Source organism: Apus apus, chromosome 13 (genome assembly GCF_020740795.1).
Source record: "Apus apus isolate bApuApu2 chromosome 13, bApuApu2.pri.cur, whole genome shotgun sequence".
NCBI lineage: Eukaryota > Metazoa > Chordata > Aves > Apodiformes > Apodidae > Apus > Apus apus.
Genome location: NC_067294.1, coordinates 4,446,497 through 4,461,817, shown reverse-complemented (window position 1 = coordinate 4,461,817; position 15,321 = coordinate 4,446,497). Strand labels below are relative to the sequence as shown.

Here is a 15,321-nt window from a genome sequence, read left to right as displayed (position 1 = left end):
TAATTCCTTTCGCCTAAGGATACATCAACCTTGTTGACAAAGTTCTGTGTGAAAAGTGCGGAAGACAACTGCTCCTTGTAATCATACTGCAAATTCTTTTACAGCATACTGTTCCCATTATCCCACTTGTCTATGTCAAAGGGACAGAGTTTGGCTTTTGTATGGACAGACAAAGCTTCCTTCCACATCTTAAAAGAAACCAAACCAACAGCTAAGCCCTTGTGGGCAACAAGTAACAATTATTACCTAACTTTCTGTAGTAATGAAGGCATACATTACTAATTGCTTGCTACACCCTCTGTCAAATATCTCCTCTGGCTCAACTTGCATGTTTTCATTTGTTACTATGATTCAGAAAGAGTGTACAGAGCTAAATGTAAATAAAAATAAATAGTGATGATACATCTTGTTCAGTAATCTGGTTTAGGGCCCAGGTTGGCCTTCAGTGAACTGCTTTTGGAGACATTTTATCCTCGATGGGATTTATTTTCTGAAGTAGGAGCTTGCTAAAACAGGGGACATAGGTTTAGTTTTGTGAGCTCTGTAACAGTAGTACAAGCAGAGCATTAAAGGTGACCACAGAATAAAACCAACGTGGTATGTTGAGGGGTAAGGGCCTGATCCACCTTTTGTTGTTGTTGTTAAATAAAAACATTCCATAGCTTCAGGCTACAAGCCAGACCTCATAAGGGGAAAAGGGGAAAAAAAAAGAATTTGGCTTGGTATTGGGAGAGTATATGAAAAACAGCCCCTCACCAAAGCAAGAGTTTCAAGCCACTCTTGTGCTGGTGGTACCTGCCCAAGTATCACTTGAACTGGCCCAAGCTGAGCTTTCTGCTTTGATACCCACTCACACGTGCAGCAAGACTGCCTCATACTTGATGCTGGAACTGCAGCTGATTTTCTTATTTCTGGATTTTAAACCCTCACCCATAGTGCCTATTGGCTTTTGTAAATCTTACACACACATATTTGCTGCTCACAAGGGGGAATGTATTAAAGCAACCTTAAAATAAGTGCCCAAGAGGAGTAATTTCAAGCATACACAAGTGTAGTACGTGTGCTGTGTCAGCCAGGTGCTCTATCTGTAAAGGATATTAATTTTTAAGTATTCTGCCCCACTTTCAGCCCAAGCTACAATAGGTCAGAACTTTATCTTTGGAGATATTTATCTCAGCCTAGTCTGCTGACAGGGGAGGATACACTATGGAGAAGCTCTACAACCAGCTCTTCAGGCTAAAGTTTGTGAAACATGGTTAGATGAGGTCAGGTCTAGTAAAGACAGTACAAAGAGTCCCTAAACAGCACACTACAAAACTGTAATGTCCATAGGGCAGGCTGTGTGTGTTATCTGATAAAGACACTCACCTTTATGAGAAAGTATTTTTTAATTGTTTTTATTGTACTAAACTTAAAACATCAGAAGCAAAGAATTTTTTCATAAGATGTTCTTTCTCCTGCTTTATACCGTCTCAGAGGAACTTGCCCCACAATCAGCAAGAGAATTTCTATTGATTTTTTTTAGGCAGCTTTGGTTTAGATTGTAAACCTGCCAGGTCTGTACCAAAAGCGTATGGGTTGTGATTAAGAACAACAAAGCCACTGTCAGCTGACAGACATACCTTCTTGGGTGGTGATTCTCCTTACATGACATTTTTACTGCTGAGGAAAAAAAAACATCATTCTGCCTTTTTATTTTTGACCTGTAATTGCTGTGACTATGGCTGGTGGTAACTGGAATTCAACTGAATTTTTCTTGCCTGTGGACTTTCTGATCTTGGGTCTAATTTTGATGTTATATCAAGCTTGCTGTCTTGCTCATACCCCATGTCTTCATTGCCTCCTTGCTTTCTTTATCCTCATTATTTCCATTGTCTTGGTTTTCTAGTTCCTCTCTTCTGGAAAAAAAAAAATAAAAATAGAGAAGCAACATATAATTCACTGCCTTGAAATTGTTGATGTAATTTATCCCTTTCCCACACTCCATGTCTGTCTTGTCTAAATTGATTGTAAGCAACTCAAGTCACAGACTGCCTACTATAACCAAAATGCCATGCTATAGGAGCTTCTGTCTGAGTCTTTATCTACAGTATAAATAAATATATTTAATAATAATAAGTCTATGCAAGTAATCCCATTAATTTGAATGGTATGGCTGAAAGCAAGTGCTCAAAATAAGAATGGCAAAAAGGATGCCTTATGCTACATGGATGTAAGATGAAGATGCATTTAAGGAAGCATTGACAATATAACATAAAAAAAGCGCCTTATTTAACTGATTGCCTCTTGTAATTTGCCAAATAAAAGGGTTTTAGTGGTTTATTCATACATTAATTTATTCATTGTGGAGTATAACACTGAGTACTTATCTCTAAGCTTAGTGGCCTCAGGGCTAATCCAAGCCAGTATGATATTAAACATTATGGAGAACAGTGAAAGAGTGGATGTGTGCAAGTGTTTCTGCTCCTAAAGGTTAGGTAAAACCCTTACATCTCTCTGCAGTACCTGTACACAATGTCTGTATACAGATGAGAAGGAGCTTTATAGAAAATTAACTGCCAGTGCCAGTCTCTGCAGGTGTTCAACAGGAGCTCACCCCGAACAGCAACATGGGGGGATGCTGGAAGGTCTTGATTTGAAAGTGCAGGAGTGGAATTCAGAAGTGCCTGCTGGCAGGGAACAGGAGATTGTTTCAGAGTGAAACAGGAGCAGGACCAGGTCAGTGTATGGGTGGGCTTGGAACTGAAGAGTAAGGGTTTATGTGTGTGATAGAGAAAAGTCTCTGGAAGGATGTGGAGAACTAACATAGTTAAACTAAAAAACTAAGAAAAGGGTGTTGCAGAGCTTTCTGAATGGAAGCACATGCTTTATTTGTTGAGGTCAGAGAAAGGGGTGTCAACAAAACTGAGATGAGGAGAGCTAGAGCAAGATTCCCAGCCATGTCAATAATAACAAAGATCGATGGGTTGTCTAACACATGCTCATTAACAATACCTTAAATGGCATTGGAGACACCTGAAGTTTGAAAGGAGATGCTAACGAGGGGCAATCACATCTCTGTTTGTCCATGAGGATGCTGAGCTCTCAGCTATAAGGGAAGGGAGGAGAGTCAGAACAACACTCACCACTGCTCTTGCAGAAAAGGGAAAGAAACAAGGTACAGTCTGACAAGCCAAACTGAAATGGTGAATGGAGCAGAAGCAACAGGTGAGAACAACTGCAAAAGAAGAGAGTGGTTTAAGCTGGGTTGAGTGGCTTTCAGATAGCAAGAAGAAGCAAAACCAAGTTTGAAGGGGATTTAGGGTAGAACTGGACAAGATAGGTGATTGGAAGGCTTGGAAAATAGAGATGACAAGAGGCACTTCTACAAAAGGTTTCTTTAAAAATGTAAATAGACACTATTTATGTGGGTGCTGGGCCAGTGTGGTCAGAGCAGGCTGGATGACTGAAGCTGTGAACAAACGAAAGAGTGGGTGTGAGGAAGACCAGGACATGAAATAGGGTGAAGTTAACAGGGCAAGTGGTGGGAGTTACAGAAGACTTGTAGATAAGATTTTTTGTTATTGCCACTTAGAGACTTGAAGAAAGAGGAAGTACCAAGATAAAGTTTTTTATTATTTTGTCATGAAAGAAAACGGTGAGATGCCATGTAGAGGAAAGCAAGAAGGCTTGACAAGGGTTAGTCAACAGCAGTGAAAAGCTAGCTAGGATTACCTGCATGCAGATAAGCTGCAGAAATAGAATTGTTTAGCTGTAAGGAGGCTGAAATGCAGGAGAAGACAGCTTGCAGGAGAGGAAGTCAGCTTGATCACAGGATTTCCGCCAGAGACACTGCAAAAGCAAGCATGGATGAAGCAAGTGCTGAAGGTAAGCTGGTACAGTGGGTAGGTGTGACAGGATGCCATGAGAGACAGAAGCAAGAAAAGTCAGTGGTAGATGAAAGTTGTATATGTGGGAAATATAGTATAGCTAGTGAATTACTACTAAAACAAATACATTTTTCTGTGCTTAACATCAAAATGCAAATCAGGCTGGAGGATGTGCAAGCTTCATCTTTAATCTATGCAGCGAGTTGGTATTACTTCTTTAGCTTTTCTTCACTTGGTTATTTTCATAATTGTGTGTTTCTTTCCTTCTTTTTTAACTGTCTACAAGACAAAAGTTTCTTTACCTTTTGCAGTATTGGAGTACAAAGCTCTGAAATAATATTTTTCCTGAAAACTTAATTATCTGTTATTACTCAAATGTAGCTGCACCAACAAACTTTGTCTTGTTATATTCCATGGCAGCTAAAAATAAGTGAGACAACTAAGGCTTGTTAAACTGCTTAGCAGATAAGGTGCAGCAGCAAAGCTATGCCCAGAGAAGGGTTCAGACGTGTGACCATTTATTACACTGTAATTATAATTTTACTTTTTTTGTTTATTTCTTTTCACATTCTTGGCCTACAGAAATAAGGGAAGATGCTTCAGACCAGCCTTTTAATTATCAGAAATATTTTTTTCAAGCACTTTAAAGATAATATACATAAAGTAATGATATCAATGCAGGCTTGTAAGGTTAGATTTACAGAATCCAAGTATCTGGAACAAACCTTCAAGTTCCTTTGTTAAGGAACACATAATGTTCTTTTCTCTTAATGTGCAGGGCTGCTTTAAATTTTTAAGTCTGCATTATTAAACCATCGTGGGAAGCATAGCAGGAGGAAACCCGGGGTAATTGGCTGCAGCTCCAGATGCAGCTGCCTGCTCATTGGAGAGCAGAGGATTCTCCGAGGTACTAAAATTAGACAATCTCCGCCCTCCAGAAATGCTTCTGGAAACAGGGAGGAGAAATTCTGACACAGACTGAGGGCCCATGGCAGGGACTGCACTGCACAAGACTCTGCTCCTGGCAAAACTGCAGTGTATTAGGATGCACAGAAAGATACATTTGTTTATTTTAACTTGGTTAGATGAAATACAAACTGCACACAGTAAAGAAATTGCAAGAGATTAACATTAGCAGTGTTTCACATGGATATTAAATTCAGTATTTCTTTTGTAATAATGATTCTGAAGTATTCATCCAGGCTGAGGAAGCCTTTGAACTGTTAAATCTAAGCTAGGGCTGTCAGACTTGTATTCGCTGACTTTGAAAACAAACTACTCTTGCTGAATTAACTCTGGACTAAACAAAAAAAAAGGCCAAACAAAACCTGGTGAACTCTTTCCATCAGCTTTTTTTTTTTTTTAAATATGTTTATCCATGATCTCTGTGTAGTTGCAGTGTTTACAATGTCTTCAAATTAAATATTAGATTAGGTGTCTCTGTTACAGAAACTCATGCAATATTCCTGTATCAGTGAAGGAAAGTCTGTATCCGAGTTACTCTTGTGCACTTGGAATCTTTATTATAGGTGTGTGTCTAAAAACTTGAATTTTAAACCTATTTCAAACTGGCTGCAAGGAAATAATTGCATAATTTTGTTTCTCATTTCTATTTTTACATTGTTTACATTACTCATGAAAAAGATTAGGGCAAAGTGGGTTTTTCTTATGCTAAAAACAGTTTTTGCCGTAAATTTGCTGTTTCCTCTGGTAACCAGGGTACACAGTGTCAGCAGCTATGGCTCTTAAAATGGGGTTGTTTTTGTCTCTTACCCTTTGCATCTACTTTCAGTCTGATTTCATTACAAAACGGGAGCCTATACACCTGTGTGTCCTCTCTGTCTGTCAGTGTCACCTCAAGGACTCGAATGCCACGGCCAGTTCCAGCTGAATTCACCGGCAGGCCGGAGGTCTTGGCAGCACTTCAGCTCTCTCAGCTTTTGAGAAGCGGGTAAGAGGGGCCGAGGCCCCGACGAGAGGAGGCTGGCGGCAGAGCCAGCTCCCTGGTTATCGCGCCCTTCCCCAGCCCACGCCCGATAGCGCCGGGCCAGCTGGCCCACGTTCAGCCCCGAGAGCCGGCAGCAGCGCGTGCGGCCCTGCCCGGGGTAAACAGGGTGGACGGGAGGAGATACCGGAGCGCCCAGCTCTTCTCCGGCGTCCAGCCCCGCGGCACAGAGCGTCACACCTGGCGATGGAGCCGCCGTGGCCGCAAGCAGGGTGTGTGCAGGGAGCAAAGGATGGTGAAAGCTGGTAAAAATCCCCAGGGAAGGCCATTCCTCCCGCTCTGCTTATGGCTTGCCTCATCATCATTTTACTTGGACAGTGGTGACTGTTTCTTAATCATTACATGATTTATTTTTTTTGTCATAAAAGTGAAGTAGCACTGGATAGACAATGTAATTCGATCAAAAATGCTGAAAAACAATATTAGAGAGCAGTATACTCAGGTCAGTAGGTGTGGCACGGCAGGCCGTGCCGCCAGCTCCTGATCCCGCTCCTGGTGATCGGGCACCCCAACAGGAAACCTCGTGCACGCTCCCACAGAAAATACTGGTATTGAAGTAACTTTAAGAACGGCTTGTGTGCTTACTCTTTTTTTTTTTTTTTTTTTTCCGCAATGAATAGCGTTACCTCGGTTTGTGAACGTCTCCTGCGAGATCCTGCCTCCCTCAGCCGTCCCTGAGCGTGAGGTAAAAATCGGTGGGGAGCTTTCCTTGTGAGGGAGAAACGAGATTTCTGATCCCTCCCTCCCAGATCCCTTCCTTACTCTCTACCAGCCGAGCTGCCCACAGCCGGGCAGCGCTGCCCCCCGGCTCTGTGCCCGCAGACCCGCGGCTGCCCCGGGCGGCCTCTCGCTGCCAGCAGCCCCGCAGCCGCCATCTTGGGGCCCGGCGCCGCTCGGCCCGCCGGGGCCATCTTGTGGCCGCTCCGCCCCGCGGTTGCCTGGCAACGGCGGCGGCAGGGCCGGGCCGCGCGGGCTGGGCCGCCGCGGCTCTGTGGGGAGAGCTCGGGAGCTGCGTCCTGGGGGCTCCATCGAGTCCTGGGAGCTCCATCGAGTCCTGGGAGCTGCTTCCTGGGGGCTCCATCGAGTCCTGGGCCGCCCCTGCCAGGCTGCCGCGCCGCCGGCCGGCTGCTCCGAGCCTTGCGGGGTCAGTGCTTTCAGCCCGCTTGCCCCGCCGAGGCAGCCCCGGCCGTCCTGTGCTCGGCTCTTCTGGCCCCGACGCAGCCTGTTCAACCCGATTTGAAAAGTGAGCGAGGAGTCTCGAAGGTAAAGGTGCAGAAAAGGTCATTCCGGCTGAGAAGGCGGGTGCAGCTCGGCAGTTATCCAGGGCTTTTGTGGCAGGGAGCTGGCCAGTCTGCCTGCCCGTGTCCTGTCCAGTGCGGATGGGGAGAGAGAGACCCAGGGCTCTGTGGAGGCAGAGGAAGGATGGGGGAAAACGAAGGTCACAAATGGTCACAAGTCTGTAGGAAACCCGTCTGCACTAGGTCCTCTGTTCACAGAACAATTTTGTGCTCTTAATAGCTTGCTAATGGCCTGATCCGGTTAGAAAACTGGCACTTTGTCTTGAGTCCGTAAATCTAAGAACTAAATAACAGTTGAGAAATACCCAGCGGCTTACAGGTGGAATAGATCCAAGGAGTAAGTCCCACACCACAGTCTCTCTGCGTGGGAATTTGGAGTTTGGGCTTGGTGAAGCACAGGGTTGGTGTGAGGAGACAGCGGGAATGTGGAGAGCATCTAGCAGAGTGCATGATCGTGCTTCTGTTCCTCATAAATTGTCCAAGTTAATCAGTGAAATGCTAGAAAACAGCAGACTTTACGCTTTATTATTAGCTAAAATTTAATTTTTGGCTTATTTTCCACAAACTGCTGCTGCACTGAAAAAGGGGACTGGAAGCTAGAATGCTAATGAGTCCAGAGAAAACCTCAGGTGGATGTTGTGAAGTGGGGGTGACACTCTCTTTTTCCAGAGTATGGAATAAATGTCACCGCAGGTGACTGTGGTGGACAGACTCCAGATATACTGAACTGATGTCATTGCAGTGCAAAAGGAACACATGAGTTCTGATTTAGAAGCCAAGATGAGGTTGTTAATGCCTGAACCTCAGATTCCCGTGGAAAGAACTCTGGCCCTCATCAAACCAGATGCTGTTGATAAAGAAGAAGAAATAGAGAATCTCATTCTCCAATCAGGATTCATGATCCTTCAGGTAACAGACTGTTTTCCAGAGAAAATAACTGTGCTTTATAAGCCAGAACAATATTTATAATAACTTTCATCAGTCAAGCCAGTAATTAAAAGCTAGTCTGTCCAAAAATCACTTTGTATTTTTCATATGTCATCAACACTGCTGCCAGAGCTACATTTTGTTGGTGTATGGGATGGAACAGAACAGACCCAACTATTCTGCTGTCTACAGGAAAACACAGACTTTGTTAATAAACTTGGATTTAGAAAACATATGTAGCAGATATGTGGACTTTCCAAAGTAACTCTCTGGAGAGCGTATCCTTCTGGTATACAGGGTTTCACACAGCAGGCATTTGCCAGATGAGTGTGTAGAGAATTAATGTAATTAGTTGGCTGGCCAGTTGTGGTCTGACCTATTTTTTCTTTCCACTGTTTTTAACGTAAAAGGGCTTTATGGGTATTTAAGGGCATTACAAATGTTTCATCCAAATGGGCCTTGACGAGCTTTTCCTTTAACATTTTGGACCTGATGTGGTGGCCATGGTGCCTTGAGACCCTGTGCTGCTGGGAAGGGCTCTAGAATGCGATTAAGAAAAAAATAATTGACATTTGCTTATAAATACATGGTCAGTTTTTGGGCTGTTGACACACTCGTTCTGTAAGAGCATTTGATACAAGGTCAGACTCTGGGAACTAAAGCAGGAGCGCTGGAAGCGAGGGGTGCGTCAAGCTCTTCGGCAAGGGGTCAGCAACGCTGCTCTGTGCCGGGCAGGAGGTTTTTCCCTCTTTTTTAGCTGCTATTTCTGGCAGGACCGGGATAAGGCGGAGTCCCCGCCCCGGGTCCCCGGCGGGCGGCGGCGCCTCCGCCCCGAGCGGCCACGGGGGGGCGCTGCGGCCTCGCGCCTGGCGGCCGGGGGCGTGGCCGGGGGGCGTGGCCTGAGCATCCCCTGAGCATCCCCTGAGCCCCATCCCCTGCATCCCCATCATCCTCATCCTCCCATTCTCGATTTTATTTTTTTCCCCCAAATTGTAATAATTTTTTGCCTTCTTCTGAGTGCCCCTTTTCCGCGTTTGTTGTTTTTATTTTTATACTTCCCTCCCTCACCTTTCTGGCTGTTTTGATTTCTAAGGGATGTGTCGAGAGATGAGATCAATCAGATCTTTATCACTTATTTATTTTTAAAGACGAGATGTTTAATAGCACCTTCTGATCTCTCCAGTGACTTTTGGTGCTGAAGTTATTAGGAATCTGAATTTGTGGTACTCTATTACATGAGTTTGGGCTCAAATAATGCCCTTTACAAATGTTCTTCTCTATGACTACCTCGTGCCTTCTGATAACCTCCCAGATTTGTCCTAATCCTGGGCACCTGCTGGTTAGGCAGCTCTTGTGAGAATCATAAAGCATGAGTACTGAATGAAAAATAGAACAATTGCATAATTAATGGTGTGGGCTGAAGAGAAAATGGTTTAAAGTAGAACATTATGCTGGAGCAGCTGAGTGATTAACTCCTGCCCTTGTAATGGTCTTCATTTTTTCTGTGCTGTGCCTTGACTGTACTTGAAGTCATCCATAAGTTTTAAAGTGCTGTAGTTTGTGTAGGCTAAAATCTCCTCTTACTCAAATGGCCTGTTTGTCTGCTTAATTAACTTGGAAAACTCTTGCTCTTTGTTACTCACTATCTCAAAGAGGATCAGATCTGGGGGAATCAGATTAGTCTGGAACAGTTACTCTGTGTCTGTTTTCCTGTACTTGAGGATCTGACTGCACCAGAGGACTGGATCCCATCTGAGGCAGAAATATTAATTTGCCAAGTTTGTTTCATTTTTTGTTTCTTTTACACTTTATAGAAACGGAAGCTCCAATTAAGCCCAGAGCAAAGTAGCAACTTTTATGCAGACCAATATGGAAAAGTGTTTTTTCCTAATTTAATAGCCTATGTGAGCTCTGGACCTTCAGTTGCCATGGTTCTTGCCAGATATTGTGCAGTCTCCTACTGGAAGGAGTTGCTTGGACCATCAGACAGCTTCAGAGCTAAGAGAACTCACCCTCACAGGTAACCTTAGTGAAGTCACTAGGATTTTGTCTTTCTCTTCATTGAGACCAGAATTTATCTCCTTTTTCTTTTTTTTCTTTTTTTTTTTTTTCACTTTTACAATAGTGCTACACATTTGGAGTGGCCTGTTAAATTTCATGTAATACAGCTTTTCATCTTTGTTTTTTAGTATGTAAAGTTCAGCCATTTTACGGAGTGCATGAACATAAATTTTAGGTAGCTCCTTACACTGTTTAAAAACAAAATCAAGCCAATGCTGTGTTAATTAGTCCATATATGTTGCTTTTGTACAATCTCAGACTGTAGAGACCTGGAAGGGATTTGCAGTTGCCAACCAAGCAGCTCTTTCTCTTGTCTTTTAGCTTAAGAGCAATCTATGGGACTGATGATCTGAGGAATGCACTTCATGGCAGCTCCACCATTTTCTCTGCAGAAAGAGAAATTCGATTCATGTTTCCAGAAGGTAAAAATGGTGCAAAGAATACAGTGCCAGTCTTTGGGAGAGTAGTGTCCTTCCCAGTTATTACTTGTCTCTGTCCAGGTTCTAGATATAATTGGATTTAGAAGGGGTTGGGTTTGTTCTCTAGATGAGAATGTGAGTCTCTTTATGTATAAATTGATATTTCCTGCTACAAATGACACATACCTACATGTGTCTGAAGACACATTATAATTAGAGGGACTACTTCTGCTTTTCAAAGTCTGCAGCAAGGAGAGGTGATAAATGAGAGGAAATGGGAAGCTATTACACTCCAGAATGCCTTTCTGGCAGTGTCAGCCCCAGGACTGCTGATGGCTTGAGAAGACTGACTCTCTTCTTGGGCTCAGGCTGAGTAATTCCTGTTCAAGGGCAGCTGGATGCTCTCAAGATAGTGCAATTCCAAAGTCAAGTGCCAGAGAAATGGGCCATAGACCCTGGAAAAGCTGGGAGGTGATCTCGTTTGTAATGTAACAGTTGAAAGATGGCTTTGCTCCTAGACAGAAAGATGCAAAGGGAACTCTGCTAGAAAAACTGCTGTTTCTGTCAAGTGCAGCAGTTAGTTTAATAAAAGATGTTGCACTTTCCTACAAACTTTACCTGTTGTAAGTCATGTCTCTTCTCCTCGTCCCAGTGACAAAGCTGGGCCTAAGGTGGGATTCTTAGGGTCTTCAGAAACTACCTTCAAGCTGCAAGGACAGAGCACTTAACATGAGATATATTGTTTCTCTCCTGCCCCCAGTGCATCTTCAAGGATGCAGCTTTTCCCCAGATGGTACCATTTCCTTCCCTTTTGTAATTGTCTATAATTAGTAAGATGACCTCAGGGACATTGTAAAGGGCTACAGGTAGTTTCTTTGCAGTTTGTTGTGGGAGAAGCTATAAAAAACGTGATGTATTAACTTATTAAGGAAAACAACAGCTCATCTATAAACAACCTTGGAAAGAATGCCCTTTTATATCACTCTACAAGCTGCTTTGGTTACTCTTCACAGTGATCTTGGAGCCAATTCCAACTGGACAGAGAGCTCGAGATTACTTGAACCTTTATGTGAAGCCTACATTACTAGCTGGGCTCACTGCCCTGTGCAAGGAGAAGCCAGCAGACCCAATGGTATGTCCAGTGTTTCAGTATTTTTCTGATACATTTGCTTTTCATTAATAAAGTCCCTGTGTATTGGAAAGCTACTTATTTTTAATTAAAGAGCTGTGCTGTTGTAGTTCCCTGCTAATGAGCCAATCAAATAATATGAGCCTTTTAAGAAGCTGATTGGTTTTTTTTACAGGTGAAGTGAGGGCCTTCACCAAATGAAATCAGGCTTGATGAAATGGGAGGGCTTTTAGGTGACTTCTATAAAACTCCAACACATAGGTATTACAGATGGCTGGAAAGGTAAATGGGTACTAGCATATGTTGTCAAATATAGGTTTTTACAGTATTTACTGTTTCTGATGTATGAGATTAAATAGCTATCCTGCAATAGGTACTGAGATGTTAATTACACTTTTAATAGTTACACAATTGAGTAAAATACTGTTGAGTTCTTAGTGTCTATGTTTTGTCATTGTTATGTTTATTGAGATTAATCTTACCAATCCTTCTTTAGGATAAGCTGCTATTTTGACTATACAGCATTGATTAGTGTTTATTTGGGTTGCCCCACAGTTCACCAGGAAAATTAATTATGATTAGTTTGAGTGTAACCCATCTTGAATAGTCAAACTGACCTACAGAAAAATCTTGTCCTGTGACTACTTTCTAGTTATCAGGCTGGTTCATCTTGCCCTTCTCTCACGTATTTCTCCTTTTAACCATGGGTGTAATTAAAATTTGAGTTCTTAGTCAAAAGACTAGACTAGGGAGAGTTGCTTGCCTTACTGGTCAGCTATCAATTCTTTCACTTCAGGGTATGGTATGAAGTTTGTTATACTTAACATTCCAGAAACTGTCAACAGCCTTTTGAAGTAAGTAAGGATGTGTTAAAACCTTCTCTTTACAAGTGGAGAAATGAAGGCAAAGGGTTAACTTGCCCAAGGCCAGGCCAAGACCTTGGCAGGTGAAGTTAGGGCTCACATTCCTACCTTCCACACTCTTATCTAAGTACAATTTGCTGGAAAACTTATGACTCTCAAAAAGTAATCATATTTTGGTTATAAGTTTTGGTGATTTCAGTGCAGAAGACTGGCAATTTCATTGAATATTACTAGATAAAGTATCTGTAAGTGTTGTTAAGAGTAATATTTCATAGCAGTTTAATGCATGTTGTTACAGCTTCATTCCAGAACAGAGTTGACTGGATTATTTAAAATCTGGTTCAAATGTTCTTTTGCATAAACCATGACAGGCATTGCCAGGACAAACTGTCTTCTGAATGCCAGTGTGAATTGTTCAAAAGCAGTGTAAGCTGTGAAGATATAAAAATCCAGGTCATTTGTGTTTCCATTTTTACCAAAAGGTCTTAATTTCACATCACAGTTGGAGAGTGGCTGTGTCACAGGTTTCAAATTATGCTCTTAATATTCCCCTGTACACTTCACAGAGAAGAACAGTGAACTGAAAATGTTTGTTTTCCACAGACCTGGCTGGCTGACTGGCTGATTGAGCACAATCCTAATAAACCTAGGCTACAACATCCAGTCATGGAGGAAAAGCATCAAGGGTGAGAGCTCAGTGGAAACAATCCCAAGCATTCCACATTACAGATACTTGTTTCCATTTTCAATGTATCTCTTGCCTATGTGATCAATATCTGAAATAAATGTTATCACCATAACTACCTGTGTCTGATACATTAGGATGTTCTAGTAGCTTTTCTGTTGACAAAGTGAATGTCACACAAGATTAATTTAATTAGGTGTTTAGAAAAAGACAAATTTTCAACAAGTGTGACTTAACTGCTATTTTTTCCATTTATCTTGGTTTGGCTGGCTGTGGAGAACAAAGTTATTTACACCAGTGCAGGTTCCCAAGTGAGGTACAGCTGATCTCTGCTTTGTGAAACAGGGTTGTGGTTCAGCACTTCTTTAGCAGACACAAATTCCATTATGAAGGGAGGTACTTGGATGTAACTTAGGTATCAGTCACTGCAGACATATTACCAACTTTAGAGTTCCAGTTGCTGACTACATCACTGAGCTCACGTCACTCTTGAAGGTGAGTCACATGAGCCTGATGTATTTTGTCAGAATGTAATTTGAAGGACATATTTGAAGGTCTACTGAACATACTTTTCCCATCCCCGTGGTGAAAGGCACAGTGATTATAAATCAGTCTTTAGTTTCCATTAGAAATCACAAGAAGGTGGATTGTTTGAAAGAAAGATGCTTAAATTGAAGCAACTCATCTTAAGGGTGTTTTCTGTGTTCTGCTCTTAGCTGGTTTCTCTTGTTTTCCTTGTATTGTTGTTTATCCTTGAACTTTAATCTCTTGAAATTCTCAAATAGAAGACAATGGGTAGGTAGCCATGCTGCTCAACAGGCCATGGGTTATTCCCACACTAGTACCTTCTCTAAAGTAGCTGGTCTGTGGTTTGGGGGGCTTTTTAACTTAAGAGTTGTACTTGCACTGTTAACTTCAAGCTTTGTATGTTATGGTTTGACTGGCTAGGATGGAGAAAGCAATGCCATTTTCACAACTCTGAAATATTAACATGCTTGTCTAATGCTAAACAAGCAATTTCATAATTTGTTTCATGAAAAAACATGCTCCCCTAACTTGAGTAATTACTAGAAACATAAGTAATTTGTCTGTAACATTAAGCCTTGTTTAAGCTAAATGTTTATCTTAGTGGATAAACAATTCTCTGTGGAATGAACCACTATTGCCAGCCCAGAGAATAAACATTTAGAAAACTGCTCCCTGCAGTACTGAGACCTGAAAATCCTGGGGATTTTAGCAGAAGAAATAAAAAAACAAAAAAACGAGCCCAAACCCTCAATATGAAGAAAAAAAAAAAAAGAAAAGAGGTGGTTAGAAATACAGTAAATAGATCTGTTTGCAACTAATTTATTTTGCCTGTAATTAATGTCCCCATACATATCTGATTGCTCCCATTACGGGACAGTTGTGCTTCATGTTTTCCTGTCAGCCAAAATAAAATCCAGTGAATTCACAAAACATTCTCCTGTATTTTGTTTGTTACTGTGGCATTTGCTTGCTTGTTTTGATATGATACTGCTTGACAAGAAATATCTTCATGTTACTGCTGGAGTTTTCAGTTTTGCCTTTGTGACAGACCTGTGCTGTATTGTACCTGTAGGCGATCATACCTTCCACAGGGAGTATGTGAGTCCTTACTAGGAGAAAAGGCAAAGGCAGCTGATGTTGCAGATGTTACCTCTGTAACCCCATATAAAGCTTCAGTCATTCAAGTGTGTGTCTGCCATGGATTTATCCTCTAAGGTTAGAGCTGGCACCTTCAGTTGCTGACTGGTGTTCACCTCCATGCTTCTAAGGGAGAGGTAAAGAGAGCAAAGGTACCTTCATCCCTTGGGTGCCATCCTGACTCCCTGTATCTGCACACCCAGGATGAGTTTCAATCTAGCAATTCTCACAGCCGAGTGCTTGAGGAACCTGCATTAATAAGTAGGATGTGGGTGGGTCAGTCCTGGGAATACAGAGTGGACAACCCACCTGGTCCCCTGGGGGAGCTGTGGCACCACAGAAGAGGCTGTTGCAGGACGTGCTGCTTACATTTAATTTGGTCTTCAGCTTTTTATTTGGC

At 42.3% G+C, this 15,321-nt stretch overlaps 1 protein-coding gene and 1 long non-coding RNA gene across 5 annotated transcripts; one reads left to right on the top strand and one right to left on the bottom strand.

The window, feature by feature from the left end:
• Positions 1-1,436: 1,436 nt before the first annotated feature.
• On the bottom strand, positions 1,437-6,581 carry LOC127390193 (uncharacterized). The gene is made up of 3 exons (XR_007890817.1): positions 6,501-6,581; positions 2,995-3,088; positions 1,437-1,898 (listed from the first exon to the last, which is right to left on the bottom strand). It is a non-coding gene; the product is annotated as an uncharacterized LOC127390193 (long non-coding RNA).
• On the top strand, positions 5,795-14,765 carry NME5 (NME/NM23 family member 5). 4 transcript variants are annotated; one of them, XM_051631476.1, is made up of 7 exons: positions 5,795-5,820; positions 6,495-6,559; positions 7,915-8,081; positions 9,914-10,119; positions 10,482-10,582; positions 11,593-11,711; positions 13,175-14,765. In XM_051631476.1, exons 3-7 carry the CDS (start codon positions 7,929-7,931, stop codon positions 13,259-13,261), a joined length of 666 nt encoding a protein of 221 aa, XP_051487436.1. In that variant the 5' UTR covers positions 5,795-5,820; positions 6,495-6,559; positions 7,915-7,928; the 3' UTR covers positions 13,262-14,765. The 4 variants fall into 4 exon arrangements, 3 of the variants coding, with proteins under 3 accessions (XP_051487436.1, XP_051487434.1, XP_051487435.1); XR_007890816.1 differs by lacking the exon at positions 5,795-5,820 and adding an exon at positions 12,943-13,024 and having other exon boundaries at positions 6,501-6,559; positions 7,758-8,081; positions 13,175-13,221; XM_051631474.1 differs by lacking the exon at positions 5,795-5,820 and having other exon boundaries at positions 6,501-6,559; positions 7,758-8,081.
• The last annotated feature ends 556 nt before the right edge of the window (positions 14,766-15,321 follow it).